A 13731-nucleotide genomic window follows, 5' to 3' on the forward strand; every position below is an offset into this window, starting at 1 on the left:
GGGAGAGGAGTTTTCAGTGAGGGAGGTGAACACTGAAGACAGAAGGGGAAGCTTGACAATCCTTGAGGAGAACAGGACACAGCTGGTCAAAGCTGCCACAGACTTGGGGCAGCAGCAAGGGTCCAGCTGAGGTTGAAACAGGGACATGGATGGCGTCCGTCGTTTTGCTTCTGTGTGGTGTGTGCCATGGTGGGTCGCACTGAGCCGTTCTGTTAAGAGCCAGGGAGGTGGGAGGGGAGGTACCACCAGGGGAGTTTGCCATGTGGATGTGATAGAGGAACAATGACGTCGGGAACCTGGGAGAGTGGTACAGCTGCCTAGGGAAGAATCAGGCGGGAGGGTACCTGTGAACTGGAAGAAAAAGAAGCATTAAGGAACCTAGACATTGAAGAGCTATTAGCAGGAGTAATTGTCAAAGCTAGAAAACCAAGAGACGTCTCAGAGCAGGATGGACCGTTCCAGAGGTGCAGCCATTCTGGGCAAGGACAAGGCTGTAGCCACAGTGTGGGTGAGGGTCTCTGAGATGAGGCGCTCGAGGAATTGAGAGGCCAGGGAGTGGATGGGTCAGTCATGTGGATGTGGGTGTCCCCTAATATAACACCACTGAGTCCCTGCCGGAGTCCCCGCTGAGTCAAGCAGAGTCTGGCACAGCTGGGCGGCCGTCTCTCAGAGCAGCCTGGGGTGGGTGGAAAGGGGGTGGCACTGGCTCTGGTTTCTCCCAGGCCCCCCCTCTCTCCTGCAGATTGACGTGCACCTCCACGATGCCCTGGGTCGGCCCCATCAGTGCGGGACAATCCAGCTTGACTTCCAGCTGCCCCTGAGATTTGACCTCCAGTACAAAGGGTACAGAGCCTTGTCCGGACAAGTTCCCTTTTCCCTCGGCTGCCCATGGGATCACTGGAGAACAGCTTCCCCTTCTCCCTTTGGCCCTGAAAGTAACCAATCCCCCACACCCTCCCCTGCTGAGCCTGGATATTTCTATAAGAACTGGCAGGTGATCCTGATTGCACAATTTGTGCTACTTCCTCCATTCCATCCACTTTCCTTTTTCTCTCTAGGCGAGCCGGGGCCCCGGAGCGTCCAGTCCTCATTCACCGAGCAGTTCTGGGTTCTGTGGAAAGGATGCTGGGAGTGCTGGCGGAGAGCTGTGGGGGGAGATGGTGAGACCCCCGACTCCAGACTCTGTTCTGAGTCAGGCATGACAGTGCATGCCCCGGACCCTGCCCCCTTCAGGCTCCAGCTCCTGTTTCCTGCTCCAGTCTGCTCGCTGCAGCCACCCTCACAGTCAGAGCCAGAATGACTCATTTGTCCTCTTCTCTCCCAACCAGGCCGCTGTGGCTGTCCCCATTCCAGGTGATGGTCATCCCAGTGGGGACCGAGCAGGAGGACTATGCCAGGGAGGTGAGGAGTTGGGGGCCAGGACAGGGCTGAAGCAAGACTAATAGGAACCTGAGCAAACGCCTAGGAAGAGACCACCTGGGGTGGGAGAGGCGCAAGCACTCGGAACCACAGGGCTGGGCTCAGCTGGCTGCTGGCCTGCGTGCTGGGAAGTCCACACCTGAGGAACAAACTGGTCCCTCCTGGTGGAGGTGTGTGAGTTAAACCAGCTTACATGAAAGGCTGACAACAGCGCACAAAAAGGGGTTGGATAAATGTTGCTTTTCCTTTGCTTTCTAGAGAGAAGTTAGGCTATGGGCTGTCCCCGGGTCAAGCAGCTGGTTGGGTAGAGTGTAGCCAGAGCAGGCAGGCCAGGGAATCTGCAGGCTGGGCTCCAGCAGGAGGCAGACACAGAAGCCGCGGGGCGAGGGCAGGGCCTCAGTGTGGAGACAGTGAGGAGGGGTGTCTGTGAGACCCCGAGAGCCTTGAGGCAGAGGAAGGGGGAACAGATGGGGCTTTGGTATCAGACTGTTCTACTCCTCAGCCTTCCATTAAATTAAGTTCCTATCACCAAACCTCTGCCCAGGTCCAGCAGAGCCTGCAGGCGGCGGGGCTGGTCGGAGACCTGGACGCTGACTCCAGGCAGACCCTCAGCCGGAGAGTCCGCGGGGCCCAGCTCGCCAACTACAATTTTCAGTTTGGTGAGTGACAGCTCAAGCACCCGCCCTGTACACTGTCCTCATTTTTATTAAGTTCGGTCATCTGCATATTTGGCTTAATTGGGGCTCAGTTCCTGAGCTGGACAGGAGCCAGGATTCAGGGTGCCTGAGCCATTTGGACCATAGTTTTCTTCACCCGACAGCGACCTCTGACCCACAGAACAGTGTTCTTCTGACCCTTCATCGCTGTCTGTTAGGTTAACTCACCAAGGGCGTGCCAGAGAGAAAGGGACAGGAAGGGTTAATAAGGCCTTAATTAGTTAGCTTTGTTTATTCTAGACCTAGATGGAGTCAGCCCTCCTGGGTGAGGAGAAAGGCCTTATGGAGACGAGTGTAGCTCTGCCTGTTCCTTTTTTCATTTTTCAATAAAAGCCAGATAACCTGATTCTCTAGTTCTGCACACCCACTCGTGCTGCCAGCGCTTGGAGCAAGCTGCCCGCAGCCCCGTGGACTCGCCGAGCCTTCCACACTGCCACCTCCCCTTGCTCTGTATTCACACACACAGGTGCACACGCACTTCCCCTGGGTCAGCTGATCTTTGTCTGGCTCTGGCTGACCCCACTATCTCTGACCCCTGGGCTCCTGGCCTGAAGTAGCTTCTTATCTCCTCAGCACGAGCAGGGAGCTGAAGGGCAAGAACCAGTAAAATATCGTCCGCGCACCACATCTGGGCTTTGTTCTCACCCTTTCTAAAGATTTAGGTTCGATCGCTTCAGTTTCTGCATAGCAAAGGGAGACACCCCAGGTGGGTTACATCTGCCCTGAGATACCCACCCCCTCTACTTGCAGTGGTTGGCCAGAAAGAGCAGAGCAACAGAACAGTGAACGTTCGGACGCGAGACAACCGTCGGCTTGGAGAACGGGACTTGACAGAGGCTGTGGGGCGGCTGCTGGAGCTGCAGAACACCCGGGTCCCAAATGCCGAGGAAATTTTCTGAGCGTTTGCATAGTCATGTGACAGACCTGCAGGAGCCACCAGCCTCTCCGAACACAGGAGGGGCCAACCTAACGGACAGAGTCGGAGTCCCAGACCCTTCAGAACTTGTGTGGAGGCCCGAATCTACTCTTTGGAAAGAGATTTGATGTGGAGGAAGCCACAGCTGCTTGCATGTGAGGAGAGCGAAACAGCATAATAAACCTAAAGCTCTGAGGTTGTGTGGTCATCTCTGACTCCTGATGGGGGATAAAAGGATTTTGACTTCGCCTCCCTCTCCTGTCCCAGGGCGATGGGGAGAGAGAAGAGGGACGGCCCCGCCTGGCCAGTGCTCTGCTGGTTGGAGCATCGTCCTGGGCACCAGAAGGCGGTGGGTTGGATTCCTGGTCAGGGCACATACCCAGGTTGCAGGTTCGATCCCTGGTTGGGGTGCACGCAGGGGGCAACCAATTGATGTTTCTCACATGGATGTTTCCCAAATTAAGGGACAACCCAGGCTCTGGCCAGTTAGCTCAGTTGGTTAGAGTGTTATCCTGTTCGCCAAGGTTGCAGGTTCAATCCCTGGTCAGGACACATAACAAGAATCAATGGATGAGTCCTAGCTGGTGTGGCTCAGCGGATAGAGCGTCGACCCTGAAACTGAAGGGTTCCTGGGTTCAATTCCAGTCAAGGGCATGTACCTTGGTCCCAGGGTCCCCGGCCCTGGTTGGGGCTCATGCAGGAGGCAACCAATCCATGTTCTCTCTCACATCGATGTTTCTCTCTGTCCCTCTCCCTTCCACTCTAAAAAAAGCAATGGAAAAATATCCTCGGGTGAGGATTAACAGCAACAAAAATCAACCAGTGAACGCATAGACAAGTGGAACAAAACAATACCTCCCTCCCTCTCTCAAATCAAAAGAAAAAAATTAATAAAAAGGGCAGCCCAGGCCTCTCACTGGTTAGGGAGCCCCTAGGGTAGGTGTCCTGTTCCCACTCTAAACTCCTTAGTGCCCATGTCCCCAACCCCAATTCAGCAGGTTGTCAGTTCCCTTCACCCGCAAACAGAGAAACTGAGGCACCAAATAAATGTTCAAACATCTTGGGGTAATAAAAATGTTCCCCTCTCATTACCCCCATTCTTCTCAATCCTCTCAGGATGCCTCAGGGTGAGTTTGGGAGGAGTGGTTGCCGGAGGGGGAGCAGCTGGGACTGAGTCACGCAGGAAGCTGAGGAGGGCGGGAGCTGTGCCCTCATCACCATATAAAAGGAAGGGGCCGGCCTGAGTGCGCTACCGCGGGAGCAGCAACCAGAGGAGCGGGTTCCTAGCAGCCCGGCCTCTGCTCCAGATCTACCTGAGGAGACACCTCCTGAGTGGCCACTGGCCAGTCCTTGCCCCAGGATGGGCACCATGTTCGGAGCAGCCTTGGTCTTGGCCTGTTTGGCTGTTCCTTCTCTAGCCTCTGAAGGAGGTGAGTTGGGGTTGGAGTGAGCCCTTGGGAAGGGGTCCTGGCAAGCGTGGGCCTGAGGCCAGCCATCCCAGGTGGCTCACCGCCAGCAGGTTGATTCTCCGATTGCTCCTGCTGTCAGGCAGCCCCAAGGTGGGCCTGGGACTGAAGCCCTGAACCAGGGAGGGCTCAGGAGCACAGGAGGGGTTGCTAGAGACTGCTGCGGCTCGAGATTGTGCCTAGTGATTGCTGCCAAGGAACGCAAACTTGGAGTCAAAGGCCAACTGGGGCGGGGGTGGGGAGGTGGACTCGCTGAGGGAGGTGTATGTGGGACCAATTAGGCAGTGGGAAGTGGAAGGAGGGCCCCCAGGCGGCTCGAACCAATTTGCTGACCTAGAGTCTGGACTACCTCCCTGCCTGGTTGGGAGAAGAGTTGAAAGGGTGCCCGTGCCGGGGGACTGGACACAGCTGCCCTCGAGCACACACACCTGCCCCGCGTGGATGCTGGACGACACGCTCCCGGGGGAAGCTGTGGGGAGCAGCACAGCTCTCCTCTGTCTGCAAAGGCCCCTCTCGCTGCCCCTCCTGGGTCCTAGGCTTCGTGAGTGCAGGTCAGCCAGGCGATTCCTTCCCCTGTGGCTGAGGGCGCTCAGCCTCAGTCCCAGTCATCGCAGTGCCCCGTCCTCCATCGCCACCTAAGCTAAGGAGGACCTGGGCGTAGCTAAGGGTGAAGGAAGCTTAGACTTCTGGGCAGGCGTCTGGTCAGAGGCCCTGGAACAGGAGGGTCCTTGCCCTCTGAAGACGGGGAGCACCACCGCAGAGCGGCGGAGGGAGGGCCGCCCCGAAGTCCCGAGGGAGTGGCCCTGACAGGAGAGGAGGGCCTTCCTCCCCGGCCCCATCCGTCCCCTTCTCTCAGGCCCGGGATTGGGGGACCCTAGGCTGTGCGTCTGAGGGGGTGAGGCTGTCATATCCCGGGCTTGCTCAGAGCCAGCGACGCCCGCCCAGGAGTGTTTGGGGGGGTGGATTAGGGGACATGGGGAGGCTACTGGTGTCTTCGTCCTCTTTCCTGTGCTCCTGACCTCTCCTGCCTCCCTACCCCGTGCTCAGCCAGGAAGGGCCTCTCAAAACCCCCCTGACTCACCCTTCCTCACTCCAGGCTTCAAACCTTCAAGTCAGAGGGAGTTGGGGCCCCAGTACCTTCAAGAAGGTAAGAGTTTGGGGGAGGGGCATGGGATTAGGGGTCAAGTAGGAGCTGTAGGCACTGACTGTCTCCCTTCTCGCCTCTAGTTGGCTATGCAGCACCCCCTTCCCCACCCCTGACACGAGCCCGCCCCAGGGATCACCCTGAAATCTCTCTGTATGACCCTGACTTTGAGGGACAGAGTGAAGGTAAGTCCACCCCTTGCCCCTCTGGGTATCGAGTCTGGCTTCCTGCCCCCCCACCCCCACCCCACCACATCTTCAGGGAGGGAGGGGAGAGCAGGCCTGACCCTGTCTCCTCACCTGGCTCGAAGGAGTGGGCTCCTCACACACTCCCCTTTTGCAGTGCAGCCCTTTTCCTCCTTTGACCAAGAGGAGCAGCTGTTCTCTCCCCAGCTCCTTGTGAGGAGTGGTGAGTGCTGGCCCGTTCCCGCGCCTCCAGCCCACTGTCCTCTTGCTGGCATCAGTCTGATCCTTGTCCTTTGTGTCCTCCCCCTCAGGATCCCTCGCTCTCTTGGGAAGCCAGGCAGAGGATCCCACTGGCCCCGGGAAAGTCGTCCCTGTCCAGGAAGAAGTGCCCCCTCCCCAGGCCCCTATTGAACAGAAGGAAAGTAAGTGACTCCCTCTTCTCTTTACCCTTCCGCCTGCCCCTGGCTTTGGGGCTCTGCCATCGACTAGCTGTGTAAACGTGGGTAAGTCACCTCTCCAAGCCTTAGTTTCTTCATCTGTCACACTGGGGAAATTATACCTATTTTATGAAGTTAGGAGATCAACTGGCATAAGAATAGAAACTATTTTCACTTGCTTCTCTACTGAGTTCCTCTCTATGAATAGGAACTGGCCAGGTGCCCTCTTTTAGAGAGCGCCTTCCCAATGTGAGTTTTGCTTACGCGTCTTCTCCCACCTCAGTGGACGCACCACCGTTACCAGCACAGGAGGAGAAGAACAGCCCGCCTAAGCAGGGAGAGGGTGAGTGACAGCTCTGGCCTGCCCCCCTGCTTTAGTGTCAGGACCCTGCAGAGGGGTGCAGGGAGCCTGAGCTTGAGACGCAGTGCAGGGAGCAGGCCTGACTTAGGGGGACAATAATGGTGACACCTTTCATGCCTCGGTTCTCTTTTCCTTTCAGCTACTCAGCCTGAAGGTAAGAGCCACAAATTCCTTTCTTTCTCCTCCCTCAAATCCTCTCAATCCTTTCTCCTCAACCCCAAGTTCTTCCAATCCTCCCAACTCATCCAGCCTTTCTCTGCCCCTCCACGCGATCCGCCTGCCCACTTGGTTTTCCCGACTTTAGAAAAGCCAGCTCCCATCTCGAAGCACAGTCCAGGCCAGCACTGCCAACCAGGCCAACCCCAAAGGTGCTGGGGCCAGCGGCTGGATGGCTTCCCTCCTGGGCGGCCTTCTCCAGACAACCTAGACCAGATCTGCCTTCCTACTCGTCAACACGTGGTGTATGGCCCTTGGGACCTGCCACAGTCTGGCTACTCCCACCTTAGTCGCCAGGGTGAGACCCTCAATATGCTGGAGACTGGATATTCCCGCTGCTGCCGCTGCCACTACTATGCAAAGCGCATGGATTGTGCAAAACTTGTGGTAAGGATCGGGCTGGTGGCCCTAGGGTGTCCTTTAAGCCCCAGGCAGTATGTGTGTGTTTTAAGGACTGGAGGCCGAGGCCTGGGTGTGCAGAAACCTCCTTGGTCCTGTGTTGGAGAGCGGAGGCAGTCTCTGCTGCTTTCCGACCTCACTGCCCAGAGTCCTTTCCTGGAGCCTGGGAGGAAGACAGGAATGTGGAGGAGGGCTGCTAGGCTGACCCGCCCTTCTTCTCTAGTGGGAGAACGCAATGAACCAGTACTGTGAGGCCGAGTTTTCGGTCAAGACCCGAGCCCACTGGTGCTGCAAACAGCAGGGGGAGGCTCGGTTCTCCTGCTTCGAGGAGGAAGCTCCCCGGCCACACTACCAGCTCCAGGCCCGGCCCAGCCCCCAGCCTGTTATATCCATGGGCCTTGAGCTGCCTTTCCCCCCGGGGGTGCCTACACTGGACAATATCAAGAACATCTGCCATGCAAGACGCTTCCGCTCGGTGCCACGCAACCTCCCACCTACTGACCGCCTCCAAAGGCAGCTGCAGGCTCTGGCCCGGCTGGAGGGGGAGCTCCAGCGCTGCTGCCGGCGGGGGAATAACCACACCTGTGCATGGAAGGCTGTAAGTGGGCGTCCCAGCCCCCCGGAGAGCTCGTCTGCCTGCCTGCCCACCTCTGACCTCTGATCCCGCTGGTCCGTCCCTCCACGTGCCTCCCCACTGTGAACACGTTTACCCGTCCGTCCACTTGTGAATGTCCGCCCATCCGTTGTGTTCGTCACCTGAGTCTGTTCGTCCTGAGCCTTCACCTGCACTCACAGCCTCGTCCACCCGTGGTCCCACACGTGTACCTGTCTGCCATCCGTGCATCCATCCAGCTCTGGCCTCACCCAACCCCCTCCATCTACCGGTCCAGCTCATCTCCCGTGGCCAGCTCCGAACCTCACCTGTGCTTCTACCTTCCACCTCCCAACCTCACACATCCACAGCTGCCTCCTTGCCCTCTGGTTCTTTGTCCTTCTCTTCTGGCACCTGGGGTTGGGAGTCCCTCTCCTTATAGCGTGGGCAACAAGGGAAGTGGCGGGTGAGGAGAGAAGGGGCCAAGTGTCCAGTCTTTTGACTTCCCTCTTTCTGGCTAACAGTGGGAGGATTCCCTTGATGGATACTGTGAGCGAGAACTGGCTATAAAGACCCACCACCACTCCTGTTGCCGGTACCCTCCTAGTCCTCAGCGCGATGAATGCTTTGCCCAAAAGGCTCCCTACCCCAACTATGACCGGGATCTCTTGACCATTGACCTCAGCCGAGTCACCCCCAACCTCATGGACTATCTCTGTGGAAACCAAAGAGTTATCTCCAAGCAGTAAGTCTTTACAATTCCTCCCAACTCTCTTCCCTTCCCCCAAATCTCCTTTTGGGACATCCTCTGGGGCACTCTTGACAAGATCAAAATCATGGTCTCCAAGCACCATTTTTATTGCCTGGGGTTTCCTGAAGACCCTGACCCCTGCCCCTTTCCCACCATAGTAAACAGATTCCTGGGCTCATCCGAAACATGACTGCCCGCTGCTGTGACCTGCCCCTTCCAGAGCAAGCCTGCTGTGCCGAGGAGGAGGTGAGCGTGGGTGCAGGGAGTCACAGTCTCCAAGGGAATGCAGGGGAGGGGAGGGAGATGGCCAGACCTGGAGGCTACCCCTACTTTTAGGACCTCAAAGCAGCCCACAGAAATAATGAGGACTAGGGGGGGAGAGGTTTTTCTTGGTTCCAGAAGTCCTCTGTCCTGACCTGACCTGCTCCCCACTGCTACATTCCTATGAAGCTCCAGTCTGCAGATGTGCACATCTGTCCATCACAGGAAGTCAGGCTGTGCAAGGCAGACGTGCATTCTCTCTGGGACCCAGGGGGAGCGCAGAAGCTGAAGGAAGGGCGACTTTGGGCACCCACGTATCCATGCCTGACCTTTCACAACCCCCTCCTCACCGTCTCTGCTTTATTCTCCCCACACATCAGAAAACATCTTTCATCAGCGAACTGTGTGGTCCCCAACGTAACTTCTGGCGAGACCCTGCCTTCTGCTGTAGAATGGATCCTGGGGACGAACAGGCCAACTGCTTCAACATTAATTACCTGAAGAATGTGGCTCTAGTGGCTGGGGACTCGGGGGATGCCAAGGGCCAGGGGAAACACGACCCAACTCAGGAAACAAATACCAGCCCCCCCTCTGAGCCCCAGGAAAAGTGAGTCACCCCAGAGCCTTGAAGGATCAGATTGGGTGAACCCCACCCCACCCCGCCCTCCTTGACTACACATTGCAGTAAACACCTCGGGATTTGGTGTCCTCATTGTCTCACATACAAACACACCCTCCTAAGCCTGGCTGCTGGCGTTTTCTTCAGTGACTGAACCCTGAGGACCACTGCCCTGCCCTCACGGAGCAGAAGTCATCCCACGGGCTGTGATGGAACCATAAATAAATGGCTTAACTTCACTATTTGTCATCTTGAATTTATTCACATATTTTAAAAGGATGGTCACCTTTTTAAGTGGCTATCAAGATTCAGAAGTGAAAAAGATGTGTTCCATGTCCTTGGTGCACCCCCAAAATACCACATCCCTGCCTGACACTTAAAACATTTTTTAATTGATTTCAAAGGGGGAGGGGAAGGGAGAAGGAGATAGAAATAGCAATGATGAGAGAGAATCACTGATCTGCTGCCTCCTGCACATGTCACACTGGAGATCGGACCCACAACCCAGGCCTGTGCCTTGACTGGGAATTGAACCATGACCTCTTGGTTCATAGGTTGACACTCAGCCACTGGCCACACCAGCTGGGCTGCCTGGCACTTTTTAATCTTCACTTTTGATCTGTGGACTCCATATATTGATTCATTCAATATCCATCTATTGAACTACCAGTGTCCACTGAGCCAGTCCCTTCCGTCAGGTCACTCACATTCCAGGTACCTAGCAGGTGCGGTAAGCAGTGTGGCACAGCACAGCCAGGGTGCCCGTCTGCTCAGGGCCCAGAGCGGGGAGAAGGGCTGCGGGCAGGACGGGGCACTGGGGAAGGCCTCAGAGTGAGGTCGAGCTTCTCCAGGGGCGAAACAGAGGGTGCAAGGGGCCGGGCCGTCCAGGCAGAAGGGACACCTCAAGCAGAAGGGCAAAGCTGAAAGGGCCTGACTCGTGCTGATCCTGAGAGGTGACCGGATAAGCAGGAGCTCGTCATGAATGCCTCGTCCACAGGCTTTAAAGCGGACCTCGGCGCCTGTGCCCTGGAGGGCGACGGCGGTTTCAGGCAGAGAATGTGTTCAGATTTGCCTTTTGCAAAGTCTAAGTGGCAGCCAGCCAGGCAACTACCTGGGTGGCCAGTTGGGAGCATATCTGGCCAAAGGCGACGGGAGGAGGCTCTAGCCGCCAGACCTAAAATGGACCACAGGGCGGCGGGACAGCCCTCGGAGGCCAGAGCTGAAAACACCGGAATGAAGACTCGAGTCTGGGCAGACTCCGCCGTCAGGACAACAGCCCAGAAAACGGGACTTCCCGGCCAGGTTACGACAACCGTGGGTGGACAAGCTGAGCCCCGGCAGCTCTCAGGCAGACATCGCTGCTCCCCTCCTCGCAGCCTTTTGTTTATTTACTTATTTATATTTTGACGGGATGCAAGCAGCATCTTAGTGGCTCCTTCACTAGTCCGTCAGCACAGGAGCCAATGAGCGAGCGAGATCCGCGTTGGGCCCCACCCCTTCACCAGACGCCCTACTTCCAGCTTAGGTGCGACCTGGGCAACGCACGCATCACGCGCTCTCAAAACGTCACTGCGCCTGAGCGGATATCCGGCGTCGCTCGGACCAGCGCTAGGACCCAGGGACTGGGCACGGGGAGGCGGGGCCAGCTCTACCCCCGCCCCCCCAACTCCTTAGTCGCAGCCGGAGTTCTGAGGCGCTCGCAGGGGGTTTGTGGGGGGAGGGCTGAAATCCAACGAGTGGAGGGACAGCGGGCGATCGGTGAACGAGGCTTTAGGCTGCGTTTGCAAAAGCAGCGGCAGGTGCTGGCCCGGGTCGTGAGGAGCAGGACCACTGCCCCAACTCTAGGAGTTTGCAGTCTCCCAGGGAGGAGAGGAGGGGACCTGGTCAGCAACTGTAAGCAGCTAGGAAAGAATAGCAGACCTGCCCTGGCCCGTGTGGCGCATTGGTTGGAGCGATGGCCCGAGCACCGTAGGGTCACGGGTTCAATTCCTGGTCAAGAGCATGTAGCTGGGTTGCAGGGCCAGTTCCTGCCCCTTGGGAGCGCCTGTGGGAGGCAACCGATTGCTATGCCTCCCCTGCCCATGTTCTCTCTCTTCCCCTCCCTCCCTCTTTTCCACTCTCTGAAAAGCAATGGGGAAAATATCCTTGGGTGAGGATTAACGACAACAAGAATATCAGGGCTAAGTAGTTGTAAGCATCATGAGCTGAGTTAAAGGAAGTCATTCTCGCTGGGGGTCCGCGAACTAGTAAATGGAAGAGGTGCTTTGGGTAGAGCCTGGAGGCATGGATAGGATTGCCGTTAGTTCCCAGGAAAGCGGACGTGTTACCCTTTACTGCAGTTGTGTAGATAAGCTATTAAAACATGATTCATTAAGTCCAGGGGCACTGGATAGCCGAGTCAGAGTCCCACACGACTTGGGGGGGGGGGGGCGAGTTCAGGCTTGAGTAGGATGTTGCTGGAAGGAAAAGGAAGGTTTGCAAAGCCCTGTATGTATACCAAGTTCAGCTGAAGTGAAACAGAATGTCCGCTTTGTATTAGGCAAAGTGCTAAGTATTCTGGCTATGAGAGACTAAAACACCCTCCTCAGGGATTTTCAGCTCTGTGGAGACGCCAATGTCCCAGCCTGGCTTTCGGGGACCTCTTGGAGGAGGCCATAGAGCAGGAAGTGTGGTGGGTATATTTGAGGAGCCACTGAGCAGTCTAAATGGTGTGGGGGAGCAGCCAGGCATGAGGTCAGCGATTTAGACTGAGTCATGCTCGCTGGGAGATCTTGAAGGACCAGAAGCCATGCCAGCCTGGCAATGAGCTCCTGCGAACGACTGCGAAAGAAAAGTCATGTGCACAAACACCCTCAAGGGGTAGCCCAGTGGGTTAGAGCATCATCTGCGTACACCAAGGTTGCAGGTTCGATCCCCAGTCAGGGCACATACAAGCATCAACTGATGAGTGCAGAAATAAGTGGAACGACAAATCACAATCTCTCCCTCCCTCCCGCCCTGTCATCAAGAAATTTTTAAAGAAAAGTGATGTGAACGATTTTTTTAAAAAGATAAATTAAATGGACAAACAGGTGGATAGGAATAGATGAGCTGAAGAGGGTAGAGACAAGAGATCAGTTCAGAGGTTGAAATTGTAATTTTTTTAATTTTTTAAAAATTATTTTGATCGATTTTAGCTCTTCAAACGTGTTTCTGTACCCTAAATCAGCAGCCTTTTAGACAGGACACTTAGATACCACAAATTCAGCTTGCTCAGAAACGAACTCCTCTGGGTTCATGGGAAGATGTGAAGAAGAAAATACAGCAATAAGTGAGTTGCAGAATCTAGGTGGTAAGTGTATGAGCTGTACAATCTGTCAACTTTTCTACGTTTTTGAGAATTTTCATACAATATCAAGAAAAAGGAGCTCATCATCTCTAGCCTCCAACTGTTTGTCCCCTGGTGGGTCCCATCTCAATAAATAGAACCACTGCCTACTCAGTTGTTTAGGCAGGAGACCTGAGAATATCATTCTTTAATTAATTCCTCTTTCTTTCCCTCCTATTCCAATCACCCACCAAACCTCCTAAATACCTCAAGTCCACCAGCAATGGGGTCGCTCCTTACACTAAAGCTAGGTTCTAAAGTTAGTGTGTAAGGCAAAGTTACGTACGCAACATCACTTTGGAAATCCCTTAAATCACTCATAAAACACAGGAGGCCTGATTTTGTGTGTATACCTCTGTACACAAAATGCATGTGCAAGTGTGTAGGTTATAAGCATGTACCGTATATAGCAAGGTACAGTATATAACAGGGTACGCAATATAACATTACAGTATTTTTAACTACATACCAAAGGAACAGTGTCGTACAGAGTTGAACAGGACTGTTAAGCACATGCACGGCACAGGATGCTGCATTCCTCTCCACCTTGGTCCAAGCTCCCACCAACCTTCAGAATCACTAAAACAGCTTCTTCACTGGTTTCTGGCTTCTGTTCCTGACCGTGTTCAATTTATTCCCATGTTCCAGGCAGAATGAGCTGACTGAATTCATCAGGTCACTTCCCTGCTTTAAACCACTCATGATGTCACACTGTTCCCTGAGGACAAAGTCTAGAACAGCCCATATAGCTCCCTGTCTGTCCGCCATCTGGCCTCTGCCCAGCCCCCGGACTTCGTCACACACACCTCTTCCCACCTGTTCTCTAAGCCCTGGCAGAACTGGGCTACTCACCGTTCAATCCTCAGGTGCTGGGAAGCATGA

The 13731-nt window shown here is 55.3% G+C and overlaps 2 protein-coding genes across 6 annotated transcripts in view; both read left to right on the forward strand.

Moving 5' to 3' along the window:
• The window catches only part of TARS2 (threonyl-tRNA synthetase 2, mitochondrial (putative)), a 13572-nt gene extending 10326 nt beyond the window's left edge, over nt 1-3246 (forward strand). The window contains exons 14-18 of the mRNA XM_006755641.2: nt 743-843; nt 1059-1160; nt 1329-1401; nt 1964-2078; nt 2886-3246. Of these exons, the coding sequence (XP_006755704.1) occupies nt 743-843; nt 1059-1160; nt 1329-1401; nt 1964-2078; nt 2886-3034 (540 nt within the window). The 3' untranslated portion in view covers nt 3035-3246. The remainder of the gene's footprint in view (nt 1-742; nt 844-1058; nt 1161-1328; nt 1402-1963; nt 2079-2885) is intronic.
• A 1042-nt stretch (nt 3247-4288) lies between these two features.
• ECM1 (extracellular matrix protein 1) lies at nt 4289-9721 on the forward strand. 5 transcript variants are annotated; one of them, XM_006755642.2, is made up of 12 exons: nt 4289-4481; nt 5614-5664; nt 5745-5846; nt 6004-6069; nt 6158-6268; nt 6567-6626; nt 6784-6798; nt 6949-7247; nt 7483-7857; nt 8376-8596; nt 8761-8848; nt 9244-9721. In XM_006755642.2, exons 1-12 carry the CDS (start codon nt 4412-4414, stop codon nt 9472-9474), a joined length of 1689 nt encoding a protein of 562 aa, XP_006755705.1. In that variant the 5' UTR covers nt 4289-4411; the 3' UTR covers nt 9475-9721. The 5 variants fall into 5 exon arrangements, with proteins under 5 accessions (XP_006755705.1, XP_015414213.1, XP_015414216.1 ...); XM_015558727.1 differs by having other exon boundaries at nt 6784-7247; XM_015558730.1 differs by lacking the exon at nt 7483-7857 and having other exon boundaries at nt 6784-7247.
• Nucleotides 9722-13731: the final 4010 nt, after the last annotated feature.

The sequence above is a fragment of the Myotis davidii genome, unplaced genomic scaffold, assembly GCF_000327345.1.
Source record: "Myotis davidii unplaced genomic scaffold, ASM32734v1 scaffold653, whole genome shotgun sequence".
NCBI classification, from domain to species: Eukaryota; Metazoa; Chordata; class Mammalia; order Chiroptera; family Vespertilionidae; genus Myotis; species Myotis davidii.

Bases quoted from the DNA above. Each gene is read 5' to 3' on its own strand.
- ECM1 (XM_015558727.1), top strand. From the start codon at position 4,412: ATGGGCACCATGTTCGGAGCAGCCTTGGTCTTGGCCTGTTTGGCTGTT. The intron at 4,482-5,613 runs GTGAGTTGGGGT...TCCTCACTCCAG, and splicing joins TTCTCTAGCCTCTGAAGGAG to GCTTCAAACCTTCAAGTCAG. The intron at 6,627-6,783 runs GTGAGTGACAGC...TTTTCCTTTCAG, and splicing joins CCCGCCTAAGCAGGGAGAGG to CTACTCAGCCTGAAGGTAAG.